Genomic DNA, 22,306 nt, shown 5'->3' with positions numbered 1-22,306 from the left:
CTAAGTGTTATAATACGAGTAAATATGGAGGACAAATCGCCTGAAAATTGCTTTAAGTTATTAAAACTAATTAATTTTCCCTTCCTTATTGAAGGTACTACATTTTTTTTTTTATTGAAAACACAGTTTTTTGTAAAAACGAAATCTGGCAAAAAACTGCGATTCCTACATCCTAAGCCGAAATCGGCGCACAAAAACTAAGCCAACCGATCACCCTGCCATGCACATTTTCCCGCATAAAATGTGCAAATTCATTTGTACACTATAGTGTGCCAGGATTGCGGTGGTATATTGATCACAATCTCGCCGCTTACACTATTAGTGAGGAGAACATCTATGGGGAACTGTCCGCTGCAAAAACAGAAAATGTTTTTATATAAGTGTGTTGTACATATACATACATACATATGCCAAAAATTTATACCGACCCCTGTGGGATAGTTTCGATAGTCGATAGTCACAACCATCGATACTATCGAAAATGTCGAAACTATAGATAGTACTGTCGATAGTACTATCGATAGTTTTGATTTAAAAAGTCTAAAAATTAAACATAACCACTTTTATTGAAAATGACATCAAATTATGTCCCTAATTTTGCTAAGAAACAAAAGTTTATCCGCGATTTTTGGTTTCAAGCAGCATCTGCGCTCTGAAATTATTTGCTGTGCGTTACTAAATGTCCCTTCCGACTCATAAGATGAAACAGGTACCGCCGGCTTTTACTCTTACTGAATAATGTATGCATAAGTGAAAACTATCGATAGTTTTCCTGCTCTATTCTACACCCAACAACGCCCCACCTGGTAAAATATTGCAGCTGAAATCCCAATAGGTCGCTAAAAATTGACTGTATATTTTACCGTATGCTACGATGCTTACGATCTTGTGAGCGAAAATTTTGGAATTCCCAACCAAAGGAGTTGGAAAGTAGTAAAAAATTAATGTTTTTAACTGTTATTTTATGGTCTCATAAAAATTGTGTATATGAGTATTTCCAAACTGGTGTTACGTGGCACTGTTACAAAAAAAAATATATATATTGAAAAAGTCAAAATTTGAAAAGGGTTTATCTAGATTTGCATATCAATTAAATTACCTCTTATTCCGAAAACAAAAATATTGATGATAGTATCGATTTGAGGATATTAGTAAACATATGCGCTGGAGTGACGTTACAAAAAACAGAAGTGGATTTTGACTTCGGTTACAAAATTGCAAAACTCTGCGAATAGGGCAGGACTGTTTGTATAAAATTTTCTGTAGTATATTGGTAATGTTCAAGGTTAATTTTCCAAGTTTTTAATATAGAACTATTTTCTGCTTTATGTTTAATCAGCTGAATTACCTGAGGTGACGGTACTTGGCGTTACGTTGCTAAAATTTCCATTGAAAAAGTTGTGTTAATATTGTTCTTCAAAGAATTTTTAACAGGAAGAAAATATGCATTTTATGTCGAACGTACTTTTTATTTTGACATCAGCACGACCAGCGGCTCCTTTTTTTTGCAAATCTATATCTTATCACGTTTCAACTAAACATGCCAAATGTGAAAGAAATCAGAGCATAAATACCGAGGCATATTCAACAAGGTAGAAGTGGCAATTCAGTCGAGCACTCTCATAGCTGACTGTGATGTCAAAAAATGTAAACAAAGAAATTAACACTTTGTTATGCATTTACCATATTTGATAATACCCTATTTGTAAATATGAAAATATTTAAAATCGCATTAGAATCAGATTCATTTTAGTTATTGGATTTTCGTTTTAATTTAAATGCGGAAATGCATACTTACACAAAATTACACACTAAATGAAACACACTCATTTACAAAACCGTTTTGACAATTTTCTCGCTTTTACTATTCCAATGTTTTTGAGCATTTATTTTTTTATTCAAATACTTAATTCTAAAGTACATATATCTGACATTAAAAAATGTTGATTCTACTAAATTTACATCAGAACTTAACTTCAATAATATAGCAATTAAATTTTTGCAATTCGAAATTTCCATTCCTTTAGATTTATTAAAAATTACTAGCAGTTTTTTATGTCAACAAGGAATTCTGGGTTAGGTTTTATCAGACCACCATTTGAAATTTGGTCTATCCATGTATATGAGTGGGAGATTTTCTTTTCATATTCGGTATGATAAATCCTGCACCTGGGAGCAAAGGGTGCGTTCCCATAAAAGCCTCGTAAACTTACGAGTTTTACACAGTTTAAGACTTTACGAGTTTAAGGGAATCCCTTAAATATTATATCAAAGAAATACCGCAAGCAAAATAAAACAAAACCTCTTACAATAATAAAAACAGCTTGGTGGTTTATTATTTGGATCGTATAATGCTGTTTCTGATTTTTTCGTTTTTATCACAATAAAAAAAAAAAATAATTAAAAAGGGGGGACAGAAAAATAGCACTTTGTTTGGAATTGACCCTTATACGCATACATATGTACATACGATTTGTACTATATTTGAATATTTTGTATGCCAAAATCTAAGCTGGCCGATCACCCTACCATGCACATCCAACTTAATACAAAATGTGCAAATTTAATTATAGACAATAGTGTGCCACGATTGTGCTGGTATATTGATGACTATCTCGCCGCGTACACTGTCAATGAGGAGCACATCCATGGGGATCCGTCCGCTGCAAAACACAAATGTTTTATTAAAGGTATTTATATACATAGATACATATGTATGTATGTTAAAAACATAAAATACATATCGTCGATGTTTTTGCAAAGCGGCCTGAATCAATGTTGTGGCAAAAATAAGATTTGGTAACCCTGAACTCCAGGCATCGATATTTATGCATAAAAATCATAAAATCATTATTAAAACAACAGAGTTGTAAAATAATACATAGATAAAGAAAATACCGCCTACCATGGCAATGCCTTCAAAGTAAAAACGTTTTTTCGGTCTGTAAAATTTGAGTGTCGTAAGATAGGCGGTTTTGCAAACAAAACATCGACGATATGTACATATGTGTGTATCGAAGTGACCAAAGTTTTAAGAGTAATGATCTGATTATGGTAACATAACGTAACTTGCAGGCTCTCACTTATAATTGAACAGCCGAAATTTAACGTAACTTAATGCCACGTCGAATCTGTTTAATTTTGATTTTCTAAGTTACGTTAAGCTAAGTTGGCATAATCAGGCTTTAAGTAGGTAAAAGTGAGTAGGTCATCATACATATGTACATTTTTATTATGCTAAGTACGAATGTATGTACAAATCTATGTACATAGAAATGTGTACTCGCGTGTAGCCAGAAAATATTCTGTGCACATTACCTACTTTTACATTTTCGGAGCAGATGTTTGTGAAGTGGCACAAAGTGCAAACGAAGAATGGAAATATCCGACTCGCTGGCAATGTGTCTTATAAAGCAATTAAGACACGTCTAGCCTACAAGAAGTATCAATTAAACACTTTCACCGCCGCATAACTAAACAAAAAAAAAGACATATGTATGTACATTAAAGTGGTCCAATTTTTATGTGCGGTAAAAAATTTCATCCTAGAAAACGAGGCCCCTTTTAATTTTTTGCTTTTAGTATTTGTAATATCTATGCCTACTTTCAGTTTTCTACAGCTACCAATACAGGGTGCTCAATGACTTTGAAATTCGCTACTGGATCGCTGGGAAACTGGCTAAAATATTTCTGAATTTTATAAAAAGTTATCTACTGTTGCCATGACAACTGAAGCTTGTGATATAATTTTTTTTTTATGATTTAAATTTGAATTTTTTTTTTTTTAATTTAGGTTACTTAACCAATTGCTTGATTAATACATATATGTACGCAATACTCCTAGAGTAAAATATGAGCATCATGAGCATTATCTAAATTTATACTTAGAAACGTAAGGTTTGGTACCAGCACCTCTTTCGGCAAGAGGAAAAATTTTGGAAGGTGCCCCAAACACTATCTTGAAAAATTTTTTTTTGTACCACTCTAATGTGCATATGTACATACATACATTTTATTAAACAAAGTTTTAAGGGAATATCGGGCAATGAAAATAAATAGATGGTACTTATAATTGAAAGCAGTAAGTGAACACCTGAAAAGCCTTAAAGTACATTAATTTGCAACTATATGTATCTACATTAGGGTGGTCCAAATGTACACCGAAGGAACTAAATTTTGGAATTTTCTTGAATTATAGAAAATGGAAAAGAAAAATCCATATACACATGTATTTAATGGTGCCGCCGGACAGTAGTCTGAAATCAAATTCTTCACCGATTTTATTTTTTTAGTGAAAGCTGAAGAAATTTGCCGAGTTTTCTTTTTACATTTTTATTTGTTTATATACAAATTTTAAGTGAAAAATGCAGAGAAAGTAGGAATTTCGATTTCCCTGTTTCTGCTAATGAATGCAAAAATAATTTCGCCAAAATTATTTTATTTTTTTTTTTTAATTTGGGGAAAATTGAAGTAAGCAACATTTTTATGACAAGTCTAAATCCCGTCAGTTCGGTCAGGCTCTACGCTATTTTGCACCCTACATTTTGAATCTACATCACTGTGCACCAGGGTTTCGATGTTTTCCATGTATTTCACGTCAGATTGGAAATGCCTATATCGAGAATTTTTCCCAAATTAAAAAAAAAAATATTTTGGAGAATACCTTTTCTCATAAAGCTGTTATTAAATCGTTAAAAGTTAATATTTTTTCATTGAGTAAGAACATTTTCTTTCAGAAACTAACCCAAAATAAAATTATGATGCATTATTTTTGAACCACCCTAATTTTCATACATATGTATGACGATTTTCCTACAAACAAGCGGTATCTATTATGCCCTTATGAACCATTCATGAAGCGTGTTATACATATGTATATATGTATGTATGTAGGTATGTAGTTGCAAGAAAATGTAAATTTTGGGTGCGTTAAATGCACTTTAATGAAGTTATCATAAAAATGTCTTAATGACAGCGCAAAGGCGCTAAGTTAGCACTCAATATGCAAAGCGCACGCGCAAGCAAGATCTCAAGGCGCGTGGCAAACACGCATCCGCTTTTAAATTCATTCTGGCAAACACACACCCACAAACATATGCAAATCTATGTATCATTTACATACATATATACATATGGTTCATACATACCTATTAAGCAGCACCACAGCAATACGCTCATCGGGTCTCTTGAACGCCACAGCCTCCACTGAAGCACTCAGTATTTTTGCATCAATACGCACCGAACCTTCAGGTACGAATTTTGAAAAGTGTCCCATGGCATAGAATATTGGTTGCTTGTAGATCTCAGCGCGGTCTGAAAAAATAAAGGTTCGATTAAAAAAAAAGTTGTTTCAATAAAATACCTTAATGACAATCAAACTCACTTGTGGCATTCACAATAACTGGTGCATCCACATAGTTATTAGCATAGTTTGGTCCACCTTGTTCATCCAAAATAATATTCCAATCGATCCAGCCATTGTAGGAATGTTGAAAATTATGTAAAAAACTACTCGCATACATTTCACCACGCTCCCACGAGCCAAGCTCGGGACCATGTGTTTGCCATGGTTTGTCTCCTATACAGGATTCGGTATTTAACACAATTTTACCAGGCAAAATCTGAGCCGTCAAATCGATTAGAGTCGGCGCAAACATTTCATCCCAATACCAATGTACTGCCAAGCCGTCAAGATAATCAAGCACACCGAGGCGGGTTCGATTCATCTGAAAATTGGGGTCTTCATAATGAATAGAGAAAATAGTAGCTTACATCAAGCTGGGATAAATAGTTTAACCAATTCGAATAAAGGTTTCGAAAAGATTCAAGCATTTTTTATGCTATCAAATGCTCCAGCGATCTTCGTTTTCTAATTCTTGGGTCTTTTACTACTTAGAGCTTAAAATCTGAATTTTAGTCGGATCGATTTTATTTTAGGTGACCTATGGTGAGTTGAAAAACTGATTTATGCTTGTTATTAAAACACCTAAAAGTTGTTTTTATTGCTTGTAATGCTGTGTGCAAAAGGTATTTGTAAATAAATCCCCTGTCCGACACTACAAACAATTCCCTGGTGGGCAAGAAGGCTCAGATAATAATAGGATCATCTCTAAGGATCTGGAAAACCATCCGCAATTCTTTTAGATCTGGCAAGGAATGTAATTAGAGGCTGAGGGTTGTTGCTGCGGATTTATGGGGCATCCAATTGAACGAGGCCACCCTGAAAAAAGTACAATGACGCCGGGGGCAATCGCAAAGGGATATGCTACTCATATAACTCTTGATCCCTTTATATGGAGTGAAGTATTACCTTTTACTCTAGGTTGTCGTATGAAGAGACTAATTGTTCCCCTTTATACCTGAATGAGTAAGAAAAACGAGGAGTAGATAAAAAAAAAATAAATAAAAAAATTTGCGCCAGCTGAGGTTCGAACCGGGGATCTCAGATTTTCTAAGCGAGTGCTATGTATACTACTATGTCTACATGCCAACGCCGCATATGAAATTTCAGTGATTAAAAGTACACATATTATTGAATCGTTAATTGCACCCGTTTGAGATCAGTCGGGGGCTAATTGATCTGCAATTATTACCGGAAAGGATGATTCAAGACTAATTGATCTTCAATAGTACCCAGATGTGACTAATAACGACTAATTAATGCCCAATTATACCCCATTAAGATTAATCTCGCATTAGTCGCACAATATTTTGCCGGGAAATTAAAGAGCCAATTAAATCTCCCAGGAGTAAGCGTAATAGAATGAATAAGGATCCTGAGAACCGTTGAAACTTTGCCCAGATGTAATGATTCCTCCCGTCCACCTATTCCTGTATCTTTTCATTTCTTTCTTTCTCCATCAAATACAATCCAATCGAGCCAATGCCTAAGCTGGGCAGCAAAAAAAAAAGAAGATTGTTCATATATCACAGTTTAATATAGGAACTTTTTGACTATTTTAGGGAGTACTTAATCTTTAAGCCCTTTAACTTACGTCTTTAAACCAAGCTGGGAAAGAATAACGTTGATCGTCATTTCCAAATATTAAAATGTCTTTGAATTTCGATTTCCGAATAGTAGGTCCAAGGAAATCATTCAACCAAACCGCCTGGAAATATATTTTTCAGCACATTTTGTTTTTAATATTTGTGTGTAAAAGTGCAAGTATATAGAAACCCAATAAAAATTGTGGCGAACGTTCGAAAATTACCTTCGATATCCAATATGCACATCGAACTGAAAACTAACTCATAACCGACCTTAATTTTCTAATGCTCATATTATATTGGAAATACACTCGATATAGGTTCAAAAAAAATGGAACAATAGAGAAAGTGAAATCCAGCTCATTCTCGAAGGGAAATATGAGACAATCACTCTCTCTCATTAAAATTTCAACTCGATAATGGGCTGGATTTCAAATTCATAGCGAAGGTAAAATACCTTGGATAACGACATACGTTATCGAAGGTGAGACTCGAAAAAAATACTCGTTTTCCAATCATTTTCGAACTGTTAACCAAGCCCAATGTTTATTGGATATATATAAATACGTACATACATATGCATTAGGGTTGTCCTTAAAAGTAGGAAGCAAATTTTTACATCAGATTTCCTAAGCCTCAACACCTACATCGATGCTACTTAAGTCGAAGATATCAAATATAAATTTTGATCCCGAGGAGGCGTGTTGCACAAGGGGTAAAGTTCAGATTCCTCTATGAAGACGTCTTAACCGACTCCAAACGGGACCAAAATTTACATCTGATATCTTCGACTTTAGTAGTATCGATTTTGGGCATTAAATGAAAAAAATATTTCATTGAATTGAGTCTCCATAGAGCATGTGGTCTTGAATCCCTTTGCGCCACGCCTTAAAAGACTACAATCAGGCACAAAATTTATATGTGATATCTTCGACTATAGGAGTATCGATTTTGGGTATTAGATGAAAAAAACTTAATTTAATGTGATATATTGACCGTGGTATTACCGATTGAGGGGTTAAGACTGCAAAAAATTGTTCATTTGATTTTTAAAAACCACCCTAATATACATGCATAAATCACCAACTACTAAAAATACTTGAGAGAGTACGCAGTAAATACATACCTGATTCCTTGGTACCCATCCAAGACTCATAAAGTGAACGAAGAAGAAAAACGCAATACCGTTAAGTGGCTCATTGCCAGTTGATATTGCCCAGATCGGCATATTTTTAGCATCCATTAGTTCGATGAATCTGTAAATGAAAAGAGAAACATGAATCAATTTTTAGGTAAATTTATAAATAGATTAATCTATATTCTATCGTTTTGGTCTATATAGATGACATAAGTAAGTACGTATTTATACCTGTATGAGGTATTATTTTTGTATTGAAAACTTGGCTAGGAAGTTTTACTGAAATAATACCCCACGTCCAATCGGATTAAAACGGCAGCGCCTCAATTATTTTGCCGTGCTTGAGAAGACAGTTAAGACGCAAGATACAATTGCTGCTTAAGTGTCTGTCACTTCTGAGATTTCGAAAAAGGATACATCACTTAAGAAACTACAATAGGGGTATTCATACTAGAGCTCTCGATTTTGTTCGAACATTTTCAAACAGCCCGGGTATATGAGCAGCGAGTACTCGCACACTTGTTCAATGTTCATTACTCGAAAATTTTCGAGCATGAGCTCGAGCAATTCGAGTTTTTTCGAGTAATTTGAGCAATGTTTTTTTTTATTGTATGACATTTTTGGTAGCAACTTTTTAAATTTTTCAAATTATTGATATATAATGCAAGGATTGTTTCACTGCTATTTAATAATATAATTTATTTAACATGAATTAGAAAGCAGCTGCTGACAAATACAATTTATTCAATTTTCTTTTGTTTATGAAATTGTTCAAAAACTCGAAAATTTGTAACAAACATTTGAGCAGTTGAGCAATGAACGAGCTTCGAGCGAGTATCGAGCTACTCGCATTGCTCGATACCCGAGTATCTAGAGCTCTAATTCATACCCATTTCTTCATTTTCGCAGATTGGTAGTTGGCAGTTCGGCAAGAGTATTTCTCTATGAACAAGCTTTTTAACTTGTTTCTCTTGGTCTGCCAAAAAGTATTTTGCCACCACTACATATGGTTTTGAAGTAAAACCTCTTTGCGCTAGGTTGGCCATAAAACGAAAAACAGAAACGATTGATAAAGCTTCTTTTACCGCCTAAGCCTTAAAAATATTCAATAATCGCAAACAATAAAAATGTCCTTACATATAAACAGTTGTGGTCAAGAATACACAACGCCCACAATTTTCAATATTCACATTGTTTTACTCACACATTTTTCCGTACATTTTTTATAAAAATTTAACATAAACTACATATGTTTAAACCTTTATGCGAAATTCTACAAATTTCCATTGTCATCAAAATTTTAATATTTCTCAGAATTTTTGAAAAAAGTATTTTGGGCATGCAATTTTTAGCCTACTCAATACATATAAAGAGGATTCTTTACATTAGCCTGGTCAAGTTAGACATTGAAGGTAGCAATATCTCGCTTAAAGCTTGGTACGTACGTTGGGAATACGTTAGAAATGAAATGTGAAAAGATCCATCGATTCCCCATCTGCAAAAGAAAGCAATATTCAAGTTGAAAGGTCACATTCATTTTTTTTTGTATTTCTCAGCGAAAAGCTAGGGTTTATCATAAAAAAACATTAGACAAAAGAAAATCTAGACCAAAGATGGGCGTTTTTGAATGAATTATTATTCAAGTAAAAAATTAAATTTTATCCATAAATTTTCTAATTTTGAATGACGAATAAATTTTTATTATTCATTCAAGCACTTTCGGATGATGAATAAATTTTTATTAACGATAATCTGCAATTTTTATATGAGAATTGAAGTCGGTTTTGTTTTTTGCTTAAAAATTATTTGTTGCAATCTTAACTTGTTTTTTAAAGGTAGCATTTTCTTTTTTGTAATTCAATAAGTTCTGGCGCGAAATGTTGCGTTTAAATTGTGCAGAGTTGCTTTTTGTATATGATACATATATATACATATACGCCATATTAAAACACACCCCGTGGGTCCGCCACTGACTGACACGTAGTTTAACCCCCGAAACACTCCTCGCTCACGCTACAAATCGGAGGAAAAGCTCGGCCAAACACTAACTTATGTGTAAGATCAATTCGCATTATTTAAATTGTATCGTTGGTTCTGTTTTTGTAAAGGTGTGGTTATCAATGGGAATAGGCTGGTGACAATGGGATAGTGGTCGCTACTATATAAAGAGATTTCTATTTCCCATTTTGCTTCAATTGCTATTGAGGGGGAACAGAACGTTAAATCAAAGTAGGACAAAACTGTGATTGTTCAATAAACTTGGATGAAATATTCCCTCTTTTTTATTATTTTTTTGAGTATTTATTTACCTTAAATGGTAGTCAGCCCAGGCTTGATAGTATTCGGTCTTCAGTAATCCTAAGCCAGTCCATTTTCCATTTGATTTCATCCAAGTGGGTGAACTCCATGTCGCAGCCATAATTTTTAAACTCTCTAAGCTAGAAACTTGTTTCAATCGCTGTAATTGTTTTACTTTGACTTCATCGCGAGGATCTAATTTCGTAAAATTCGATAGTGCTGGATCATTCTGAGGTTCTTCGTTATAAGCCCAAGGTGCAAGATCAAAATCACAACCACCAATGGGAGTACGTAGTAGATTGAAACCAATACCGTCCTGATGGTAATAAGATCTGTGCACAGGTGGAGCACACATGTACATATGTACGTTACAAAATAATATTCTTTAATTTCACGAAACTTATTCATACTTATAAATGTGATCCTGCAAATTCGGTTCCAATAATCCCAGTAAATGGGATACAGTTCCCGTGAAAGCGCCACCAAAACCCGTAATTTTTTGGTATTCCACTGACCTATTCACTCGCAACTTTAGGGGACGATTTGAGGGAAATCTGGATGAGAAACCTACACATAATGAATATTTGTGGCAATATGTATGCATTTAGTAGCTAGTAGAGTAAAATTAAAAATATCACGAGAAAATGGTTTACTAACGCTCGCCTGCATCAATCAAAAGCTGGGCAAACGTTTGACGACTGTCGACAACCACTGCAGAACTTTTAAGATCTTCACTACTGATGTTTAAGGAAGTTTTTGTATTGATGTTAGTGTCGTTTGTGTTGAATCGTAAATTACTAACGGCGAAACGGCGGCCTTCCTGCGAGCAGAGTAAAAAGTAAAAAAAAAAATTGGTATGGCGTAAGAGAAAGGGAAGAGAAAATTTAAGCTCGCAATTCCGGTTCGGTTTTAATTTCGTAAACTTACCTTGCTTGTGGAGACGACTACAACATTATTAGCGGTCGGCTGTGGATTCTCCAAATAATCGCAATATGTTGCTGTGCAAACACATACCAAGCCATACTTAGTCCGCCGGGGCTTACATTCACTGCTTGCATTGGCTTGGATTTGCAAAGTAGATTTTAATATTTAATCGAAATTACTTTCTGTTAATTCTGATTTTTTTCTTACCATCGAATATATAGCAAATTAAGCTTACAAGAAAAATACAGTTATTTTTGAGAATCATTTCGGCATTTAAATCACGGATTTTAACTTTCGATCTGTTTTATTTTCAGCTTTGCTTTGTACTTTTCTTTTTCTTTTGGCGAATTAAATCTTACGAAAACGTTGTGTTTGCATTGTTAAACAATGCAAAATACTCGAATTGATAAGCGAGCTGACCGACCCACACTTGTTTGCCATTCAAAGTATACTGGTCAAACGTGGCTCTCGCTCGGCTATATGTATTATGGCTTATCATTCAATGACTTACTTTCCCTCATTTTTATTTACTAATTATTTTTCGACTACCTAATATTATTATATTTTATTGGCCTTTGTTTTGATTGCCTTTTTGTATTCGACGCTGTTTGCTTCATTCATTAGCTTGATGACCAATTTAAATTAACGAATAAAATTTTAACAAAGAGTCATAATTTACTTATTAATAGAAACGAAATATCACTGCTTTTATTTCTAAGAGTAAGGTGGGAGTGCAGCTTATACAATTAGAGCGAAAGAGAGTCTTACTGACCAGTGTTGCCACTTTAAAATATTTTTTAATACCAAAAAATTACACACAAATTTTTTTCATCATTATAACTAGATTTATTGAATTTGCTTGGTTTTTAGCTACTCAAATTAGCAGTAAAAATTAAAACTACACAAAATCTTGTTTACAGTATTTTAATAAGAATTCACACCAATCTTTAAGGTTAAACAAAACAAATTCGGACTTTTAAATAAAATAATTACCGTATTGTATAAAAAAATGTTGTAAAAAATTAAAATACTTTTGAGATTAATTCAATAAAAAAAATTCCAAATTTGTTTCAATTTGCTGACACTCACCCTGTTTTACCAATACACTCACAATTCGCAAATTGCCTATCACAAATTTTTCTTTCAAGACGATAAGTAATTTCTCGTTCTATTTCAACAGCTAATCGGTCATGGCTTTGGGACGTGAGTTTTTGTGTTGCAGAAAATTGTCTGCTTAACAAAATATAGAAAAAACAAAGAAATCTTATACGTGTGAGCAAAGTGAAAGTAGTGTTTTTTACGTGTAAACGCAAATTAAGTGAAAAAAATTGCAATGCTCAATTCGGTTGTTTTTTTGAAAACATTTTTGTCTACCAAAAGTTTCGTCAAACCAACCAAGCTACCAAAGGAGAATGAAGCTACCTATTTTGGTCCAATTATACCAACGCTGCAACGCTGCTACTAACAAAACCTTTCATTATTGAATCATGGTAACGAGTGCAGTGTACCTGGGTGTTCGATTAGTCGCCTGTTTTTTCAAAAACCAGCTTTCGAGTTATTCAAAAATGACAACTTCAAAGAAACTGGTTCTCAACCGGTTTTATTTTACATATTATTAGCACTTACACAGAGAAAATGATTCAGGTAAAACCCATGTATTCAAAACAAATTTTAAAACAAACATTTTTTAAACAATTTTACTTCATACAAAATTAAAAATACACTACTTGTATAACAGACTTTAAAACGTAAGCTTCGCAAAATAAGAACGAACATTATATCATATTTTGTCTTTTGACTGAGGAGAACATTTGAAATGAAAAAAATACACCAAAAATGTGCCTTTTTAAAACTAAAATGAAACGTTTTAGAATATTGTTCCTACAAATTGTAGTGCGACAAAGTTTCCCACCAGAAAAGTAAAACGAAACACTAGTAAAATAAGAATTAAAATTTCGTTTCAGTCAATTAAACATGAGAATGGTTTAAAACGAAAACGTTTAGTATTAGAATTTTCAAAGCAACTTATAAAACTGAAATACTTTTCACCTGTTTGCATTAGTTGCGTTTTTTTACTCATTTCCAGCAAAATCCAGTAAAAGGTTTTACGAATTTTCATGTTTTGGCGTTTTTGTACGCAAAAACTTGCAAAGTAGGGGAAATTGAGAGAGCGAAAAATTACAGTTGAAGTTGTAAGTTTTTACTGGATTTTACTGGATAAATTTTTTACTTGTAAGAATTTGCCAGTACGAAAAACAGCTGATCGCATGTTGCTGGATGAAATTTAAACTAATAAGGAAACTGTTTGTGGGTTTTTATTGTAGAATTTCACAAAATAAACCTAATTAAATACAAAATATATTGTTTTATTAGGAATTTGCTGCGAATAAACAACCAATTTATCAGCTGTTCATGCAACTTGCAAATTATTACTGGAAAACGTTCAAGTACTTTTTTTGCAAATTTTTTCTATGAGAGAGAATTCTTAGAAATAAAGTTACTGGAGAGTTGCTAGCAAGTTACTGGACAATTTGTAAAAAAAAACACAACTATTATTTGTCAGAAAAATTTTGTGCAGATGATTCAAGCTACATTCATACATACATAGCAAAAGATGCGGAAATATGATATCGTTACGCCACTTAATGAAAGGAACGTTTCTGATACGGTACCCTTTTTTGATTGCCAGTGCCCTTAGTCAGCGCTTCTGTGTTCTCACGCTTGCTGTTACAAGACACCACAACTGCTATTCAACGGCTGCGTCGGCAGCGACAGCGTTTTGATAGCTTGAGGGTAGCTTAGTAATAATAACTTTTTGTATTTAGTAGTTAGTATTGTCATTGGTACTCACTGGCGCAGACCTGGGTCGGTCATAATAAACTATTAAAATGTAAACGGATTTATTTTATTTAACAAAGGAACAAATATCCTATCTGGCGCCCAAACGAAGGGCTAGTGCAACTACAGTAAATCACGAGAAGACGAAGTGACGTTTAGAAAATAACCACATCAACAATCAACTGAGAGCAGAAGGAGAATAGCTAATTAAATATTGCAGACCGGAAATTGCAGCTACCAGAAAAAACGAAAAACCATGAGATTAATGTAAGTTGGGAGACTCATTGTTCTGTTCAAATTAAAACAAATTGAGTTTCTGAGTGAATATTTAAAGTAAGACAAATGCTTATTAAGTGAATATTTAAATCAGATCATGTAAAATTCTTGAGTGAATATTTAAGTTAGAACAAAATTTTCGAAGACAAATTTTTTAATAAAAACGAGCAAATTTTTGAGTGGATATTTAAATTGATAAAAATTATTTATTTGTTGCCCGGTATATGAACGGACCGACGGTAGACCTAACTGACCTAATTTCCAACTTCGAAAGTATTGACCTAACAGAACAAACGGAAATTAAAATGAACGAAGCACAGCTAACACATGTAGTAAACGCGGCCGTCTCCGCCGCTTTATGAATGCAGAGACGAGAGTTTGAGGATAAACTTAAGGTCATGCAAGACCAAATTGTGAATTTATCTCAAAAGCCAATAGTTGCGAAATATGAAAAATTAGGATTATATCAGGCCGAACCTGCGAAGAATCGCTGGACGTGGTAAAAACATTACCCGAATTTTCAGGACAACCCGACTGTTATGTGTCCTGGCGTGAGGCGGCACATAACGCATACGAAATTTTCAAAGGCTTCGATGGTAGCTCACGACACTATCAAGCCGTTACCATTATACGCAATGAAATCCGCGGTACTGCCGATGCGCTCTTGACATCGTTTAGCACAGTCCTCAATTTTGACGCCATTATAGCGCGTCTGGACTTCCCGTATTCCGACTAGCGACCGACATATTTAGTGGAGCAAGAGCTATCCACATTAAGGCAGGGCTCTTCTAGTGTCCTGGAATTTTACGACGAGGTCGACAAAAAACTGTCGTCACTCGCCAATAAAACAAAAATGTCCCACGAAGCGAACATTGCAGATGCAATTAATGAAAAATATCGGGAAAATGCTCTTAGGGTGTTTATTTCTGAGCTCAGAAAGCCCTTATGTGATATCCTTTTTGCATCGAAACCTAGTGATCTGCCGTCCGCGTTGGCACTCGCTCAGGTGGTCGATGCAAATCCTGAACGTTACATTTTCGCGGCCAGTTTCGCAAATAGGTCAACCGACGTCACAAAAAAATCAGAAAACAGCCAAAGGGGTAACAGGGACAACAATAGTCAGAACACGTACAATAGGGCAAACCCTGATAACCAAAAAAATCCTCATTTCGTGAGGCAATATAGGAATAATCGCCAAGCAAATTCTAGCCAGCATCGGCAGGGGAAAAATCGGGCCTCACAACCTCTGCAGGAACCGATGGATGTAGCCCCCTCGTCATCTCGCCTACGACAAATTACAAATTCTACAGGAAACCAAAATGAACAATTTAGGAAGCGCCAGGCGTCCTCCGACCGGCGTACGGGACCCAAACTCCAAAGAGTGAATCATCTGAGCCAAACTCACGATAAAGAGTCTTGCTCAGAGTCATATGAAGATTTGTCTGAGACAGTTGTTGAGGACCTAGAAGCAGAGGAAGTGAATTTTTTAGGGGAAGATCTCTCCTGCCCTGGATTTCTAAGACACTAGGGGGGCGGGAAATAAAGTTTCTTGTCGACACGGGATTTTGTACAGTGAAATCCATACATGGATTCACAAATATTACAAACAAATGCAAAGTGCACTTATTTCTAGTTGTAACAGAGTTCTTCATTTTGCCGGATCTAACTATGTTTGATGGGATCGTAGGCCTAGACCTGCTTAATAAGGTTCATGCGAATATCAATTTAAAAAATGACATTATAGAATGCGACTCTGGAGAAGAAAAAATTCAATTTCTCAAGGGTCAAGATGTTAGTCATCTCCAGCTCCAGACCGAGTCAGTCCCGGTGAGCATAAAAGAAAATTTTTACACTATGATCCAGCGCGTATCTGGGGTTTTTGCAGACCCCAACGAAAAATTACCATACAATACCAATATTGTGGCCACAAACCGCACTAGGGATATTGAGCCTACTTATGCAAAGTTCTACCCATATCCGCTGGGTGTTGCAGATTTTGTAAAAAACGAAATAAGAGACCTCCTACAAAATGGCATTATACGACGTTCACGATCACCCTATAACAATCCCATTTGGGTAGTGGATAAAAAAGGCCTCGATGAAAACGGGGTAAAAAAGAAAAGATTAGTAATTGACTTCCGTAAACTGAACGGAAAAACAATAGAGGACTCATACCCCATCCCAAATGTAGTGGTAATACTATAAAACTTGGGTAAGGCCCAACTCTTTACAACCCTGGACCTGAAGTCCGGGTTTCACCAAATCGAACTCGCCGAGCGAGATCGCGAAAAAACCGCGTTTTCAGTGTGTAATGGCAAATACGAATTCTGCCGTCTTCCCTTTTGTCTGAAGAATGCTCCAAGCATTTTTCAGAGGGCGATTGACGACCTCCTTAGGGAACATATTGGCAGATACTGTTTTGTTTATATTGACGATGTGATAATTTTCTCAATTTTCTCACAAGACAAGGAAGACCATTTGAAACATGTAGAGGCTGTTCTGAAAAGCTTGCTTGAAGCAAACATGAGGGTCTCAGTAGAAAAATCTAAATTTTTCAAGACAGAACTCGAGTACCTTGGCTTTCAAATATCGAAAGGAGGAATAAAAACCTGCCCACAAAAAATCGAAGCAATTCAAAATTTCCCGCAACCAACAACATTAAGAGGCGTTCGGTCTTTTTTAGGAATGACAGGTTACTATAGATGCTTCATCCGCGACTATGCAAAAATTGCAAAACCTCTAACCAATATCCTAAGAGGCGAATTTGGTAAGGTATCTGCCTCTCAATCAAAGAAAATTAAAATTTTATTTGACCAAGACCAAACTAACGCATTTATTAAACTAAAGAATATACTTGCGTCAGAAGATGTCATGCTTGCCTATCCAGACTTCAAGAAAGCTTTCGACCTAACTACTGACGCTTCTTCACACGCCCTTGGCGCGGTTCTCTCTCAGGGAGGGAGACCTATTACGATGATTTCAAGGAAACTCGATAAAAAAAAGAGGAGCATTTTGCCACGAATGAGCGGGAGCTCTTGGCCATTGTATGGGCTCTTAAAACCCTTACACATTATTTGTATGGTGTTAGGGAGTTGAACATTTATACTGATCATCAACCCCTAACCTTTGCGGTATCTGATCGCAACCCAACCCCGAAATTAAAAAGGTGGAAGGCTTTTATCGAAGGATATAATGCAAAACTTCACTATAAGCCAGGGAAAGACAATTTAGTAGCCGATGCTTTATCACGCCAATTTATAAATTCCTTAGACCCTGAACCCGAATCGGATGCCGCCACTATTCACAGCGAGCAATCGCTCACCTATACGGTGGAAACAGTCTCTAAACCAGTAAACGTCTATAGGAATCAATTTATTCTGGAATCAGGCCAACACCCGTCCAAGAGAACATTTTTCATTTTCGGAAACAAATTACATCACTTTCTTACATTTCCTGATAGCGAAACTTTGTTCAAAATGCTGCTAGAAGTAGTGAAATCTGACGTAGTCAATGGTATTCATTGCGAGCTACCTTTGCTAGCACAGACTCAGCATTGGCTGGTAAACACGTTCCCAAACACCACATTCCGCCACACAAATAAATTTGTTACAGACATTTTTGATCCTAACGAACAAATGGAAATAATCGCACAGGAGCACAACAGAGCTCAACGTGCTTCCCAGGAAAATGTCAAGCAAATACTTAATGACTATTTTTTTCCAAGAATGGAGAAAAAAGCTAGGGAAGTAGCAGCAAATTGTAAAATCTGTGTAAAGGCTAAATACGTTAGGCACCCAGTGAAGCATCCCATAGGCAAAACACCTGTTCCCACATTTCCCGGGGAAATCCTACATGTCGACATTTTTTCGACCAATGCCACTTACTTCCTTACTTGCGTGGACAAGCTGTCAAAATTTGCGGTAGTGCAACCCATTCCCTCACGAACCATAATCGATATTAAACCACGCATTTTGCAATTGGTCAACGTGTTCACAGGAACTAGAACTATTTCCTGCGATAATGAAAAATCGCTTAATTCAAATACAATAAAATCTTGCCTCAGAGATCTCTTTAACATCGAAATCGTAAATTCTCCACCCCTGCATAGTACTTCTAATGGGCAGGTTGAGAGATTTCACAGCACCATAGGAGAAATTGCTAGGTGCCTAAAACTGGAAAAAGGAATTGAGAACACTACGGACCTAATTTTACTTGCCACAATTGAATATAATAAGAGCATTCATTCTGTAACAGGCGAGAAACCTAAAGATACCTTCCATTCGTGGGTATGTGGGACCGGAGCCAAGAATAGGGTAGAACAAGTATGAGCAGCGCTGTCTTCGGCTATGCCGAAGGCTTCATACCTTTCATGAACATCTGCAAATTTTACTTTGACAGATTACTGCTTTTGAATACATCTGGATACATCGATAGAGGAGTTACATACTTATATAAAAAATCGCATCTAAACAATCAGAGGTATGGAAGATATACTTTATATGGCACCAATCTAAGTGATTTTCACTGCTATGTGATCGGTATGTAAACCGGTAACACAATTTATTGGGTTTAGTTTCCTACATAAAGGAGATATATCGCAAAAACTGGTATCTGAACAATCAGTGCTATAGGAGATAAAGCTTATACAGCATAGATTTTGACGATTTTCTCAGTAGACTTTGTATTATTATTTATACAATAGCTTACGAAATTTATCGGTTTTAGCTGTCCAAATAAATTAGTTTTACATTAAGACCCCATATCTGAACAATCAGTTATATGGAGGCAATATATAAGTTACAGTGACCCAATATTTGTTAGTTTTACTGTAAACTATCTGTTGATAATGAGTGAAAATAGTGCGAAATATCATGTTTCTAGCTGCATATATTTAGAAGTTATAACAAAGAATCTCATATCTGAACAATCAGTTGTATGGGAGCTATATGTAAAAGTGACCCGATCTTTGTTATTTTCACTGTAAGTCTTCTGTTGATAATGAGTGAAAACAGCGCGCAATTTCATGGTCCTAGCTACATAAATGGATGAATTATAACGAAAAATCTCATATCTGAACAATCAGTTGTATGGGAGCTATAGGTTATAGTGACCCGATCTTTGTTATTTTCACTGTAAGTCTTCTGTTGATAATGAGTGAAAACAGCGCGAAATTTCATATTCCTAGCTATATAAATGGAGGAGTTATAACGAAAAATTTTATATCTGAACAATCAGTTGTATGGGAGCAATAGGTTATAGTGACCCGATCTTTGTAATTTTCACTGTAAGTATTCTGTTGATAATGGGTGCAAGTACTGCAAAATTTCATGTTCGTAGCCCCATAAATGGAGAAGTTATAACGAAAAATCTCATATCTGAACAATCAGTTGTATGGGAGCTATATGTTATAGTGGTCCGATTCTTTCGGTTCCGACAAATGATTAATAGATTATAAAAATACCCCCACCTACCAAATTTGATCCGGATATCTCGAAAACTGAGAGACTAGATTGCATACAAACAGACGGACAGACAGACAGACGGACATGGCTAAATCAACTCAGCTCGACGTTCTGATCATATAAGTATACAATTTAATGGGTCTATCTCTTTTTGTTCTGGTACTTACAAACATCGGACCAAAGTTATAATACCATTTCATGCTCATGAAAGGTATAAAAAGCCCAGGAGGCAACGCTAAAACCCATAACAAAAACAGAGTAGCAAGAACATTTGCGGTGGGAGAAATGGTGCATATTAAGTCAAATAAACGTCTAGGAAATAAATTCACCCCCTTGTATGTAGAAGGCACACTTCAGGAGGACCTGGGTTCCACGGTCAGGATTAACGGTAGGATAGTTCACAAGGATAATCTTCGTTAGCTAAAGCAAGAGAACAATTTTTGACTGTAAGTCTTATATTCTCCTTTACATCTGTCTTTCTTTCTTTTTTTCCGTTTGCTTCCTTTTTATTTTTCTTTCTTTAGCGCTTTGACCCTTACGCTTTTCATGACCTCGGTTTCGACAAAATTGTGGACTACTCACACTCAGACTACTTACCGATTGCAGTCGGCGATGTAGTTTTATGGGACTCATATGGTTACATTAGACATACGACAAACCTGTCGGCCTACGCAGAATTGACCATTGACACCCGCGCTGCACTACGACTGTACCCACGTAGTCACATGACGAAACTGATGATGGCGGACTTGGAACGAATCGAAAAGCTTCTTCGAACAGTAATTGGGCCAGCAAGACACCAACGTAGCCTGAACATCTTGGGGACTGCTCTCAAGGTTGTAGCAGGCACGCTGGACTTCGACGACTTTCAAAAGGTGACGATAGAACTTGATAAACTTAGGGACAATAACAATCAGCAGGTAGAAATAAACTCAAAATTTCAGGAACAAGTTACCGATTTAACTAATACGGTAAATGAAATTTTAAAGGCAGAAAAACGGGAACAAATAGATACCGGGCACCTTTATGAGATTCTTTTGGCCAGAAATAGGGCTGTGATTACAGACCTTGATAATATTATCCTATCAATTGCTCTAGCAAAACTAGGGTTACTAAATCCAATCATTTTTGATAACGCTGAAATTGATTCAATCCTGAAGACCGAGTCTCTCAACAATTTAACTGTAACTTCTTAGTTAAGTATCCTAGACCTAAGATTATTTGTAAAAATTATTTTACCTATAGCGCACAACAACAAAATGCTATCACTACAAAATAACGCTGTAGCAGTTTGTGGTAAAGATATATATTCCTTAGACGACTGTGCAGGACCAGCTATGAAATTTTGCAGAAAATCGAACATCTCTACTTGCGCTCAACAATTAATAGCCAGCACCACAGCAAATTGCAGAACCACATTTGGCGAACTAGATCCTGTGCAAGAGGTTGATGACGACATGGTCATTATAAACGATCGCACCGCCACAGTAATATCTAATAATGAAACTATATCGCTGAAAAGGGGTACTTACCTGGTGACGTTTTCAGACAAGGCCAGCGTGAATGAAACAACCTTTGTCAATCGAAATGCCCTTCAGATAAAGGTAGCAGAGATCCCGTGGGCCACTCAGATAAACATAACTGGACCCGATGACAAAATGAGCCTACCTTACTTGCGACATCGGGCACTAGAAAACCGCCAGCTGATGGAGCAACTAAATGATGGTTATAAGACAGGATTGACAGCAACATCAATAATCCTTATCATACTGGCCATCATCGGCGTGCTGCTTCTCATGATTACTTTCTTTAGAAAGCAAAATAAACAAGCTGCAATAGTAAGAGTAGTAGAAAACATCACGCAAGCGTCAACTAGAAGGTCCGAGGACGTCCCTCGCTTAGGAGGGAAAGAGTTATCACGGGAAGCACAGTCAGGTTTGCCATTACCTAAAATTGTTGCGCGTGGCCTGACTCAGCAGGATCGGCACAACAAGTAGCGCAGACAGTCGAAAGAATGCAAGCAAGTTTAAAGTTACATTCAAAAGTTGCCAGTGCCCTTAGTCAGCGCTTCTGTGTAGTAGTTAGTATTGTCTTTGGTACTCACTGGCGCAGACCTGGGTCGGTCATAATAAACTATTAAAATGTAAACGGATTTATTTTATTTAACAAAGGAACAAATATCCTATCTTGTACATTAAGGTGGTTTGTATGGATAAACAATTTTCATCCTAGATTACGGGACATCCCCTTAGTTTTTTCCTTTTAATATTTGTTATATTTATGCCAGCTTGCAGTTTTCTACTGCAACCAATACAGGGTGCTCAATGTCCTTGAAATGCGCTACTGGATCGCTGTGAAACTGGCAAAAATATTGGTGATTTTT

General features: G+C 35.8%; 2 protein-coding genes across 3 annotated transcripts; one reads left to right on the top strand and one right to left on the bottom strand.

The window, feature by feature from the left end:
• Positions 1 to 2,010: 2,010 nt before the first annotated feature.
• On the bottom strand, positions 2,011 to 11,787 carry LOC118738020 (putative glucosylceramidase 4). The gene is made up of 10 exons (XM_036468892.1): positions 11,555 to 11,787; positions 11,351 to 11,484; positions 11,081 to 11,243; positions 10,834 to 10,990; positions 10,435 to 10,755; positions 8,114 to 8,243; positions 6,996 to 7,109; positions 5,384 to 5,726; positions 5,148 to 5,313; positions 2,011 to 2,663 (listed from the first exon to the last, which is right to left on the bottom strand). Exons 1-10 carry the CDS (start codon positions 11,610 to 11,612, stop codon positions 2,564 to 2,566), a joined length of 1,686 nt encoding a protein of 561 aa, XP_036324785.1. The 5' UTR covers positions 11,613 to 11,787; the 3' UTR covers positions 2,011 to 2,563.
• A 2,416-nt stretch (positions 11,788 to 14,203) lies between these two features.
• On the top strand, positions 14,204 to 21,995 carry LOC118738555. Of its 2 annotated transcripts, none has more exons than XM_036469497.1 (2): positions 14,204 to 14,452; positions 21,241 to 21,995. In XM_036469497.1, exon 2 carries the CDS (start codon positions 21,261 to 21,263, stop codon positions 21,918 to 21,920), a length of 660 nt encoding a protein of 219 aa, XP_036325390.1. In that variant the 5' UTR covers positions 14,204 to 14,452; positions 21,241 to 21,260; the 3' UTR covers positions 21,921 to 21,995. The 2 variants fall into 2 exon arrangements, with proteins under 2 accessions (XP_036325390.1, XP_036325389.1); XM_036469496.1 differs by having other exon boundaries at positions 21,169 to 21,995.
• The last annotated feature ends 311 nt before the right edge of the window (positions 21,996 to 22,306 follow it).

Source organism: Rhagoletis pomonella, unplaced genomic scaffold (genome assembly GCF_013731165.1).
Source record: "Rhagoletis pomonella isolate Grant_MI unplaced genomic scaffold, Rhpom_1.0 Rhpom_scaffold_00004, whole genome shotgun sequence".
In the NCBI taxonomy this organism is placed as follows: domain Eukaryota; kingdom Metazoa; phylum Arthropoda; class Insecta; order Diptera; family Tephritidae; genus Rhagoletis; species Rhagoletis pomonella.
This window is presented reverse-complemented; position numbering and strand designations above follow the sequence as displayed.

Bases quoted from the DNA above. Each gene is read 5' to 3' on its own strand.
- LOC118738020 (XM_036468892.1), bottom strand. From the start codon at position 11,612: ATGATTCTCAAAAATAACTGTATTTTTCTTGTAAGCTTAATTTGCTAT. The intron at 10,991-11,080 runs GTTAGTAAACCA...CATTATGTGTAG, and splicing joins TTTGATTGATGCAGGCGAGC to GTTTCTCATCCAGATTTCCC. The intron at 5,727-6,995 runs GTAAGTTAAAGG...CCCAATTTTCAG, and splicing joins TCCCAGCTTGGTTTAAAGAC to ATGAATCGAACCCGCCTCGG.
- LOC118738555 (XM_036469496.1), top strand. From the start codon at position 21,183: ATGCTATCACTACAAAATAACGCTGTAGCAGTTTGTGGTAAAGATATA.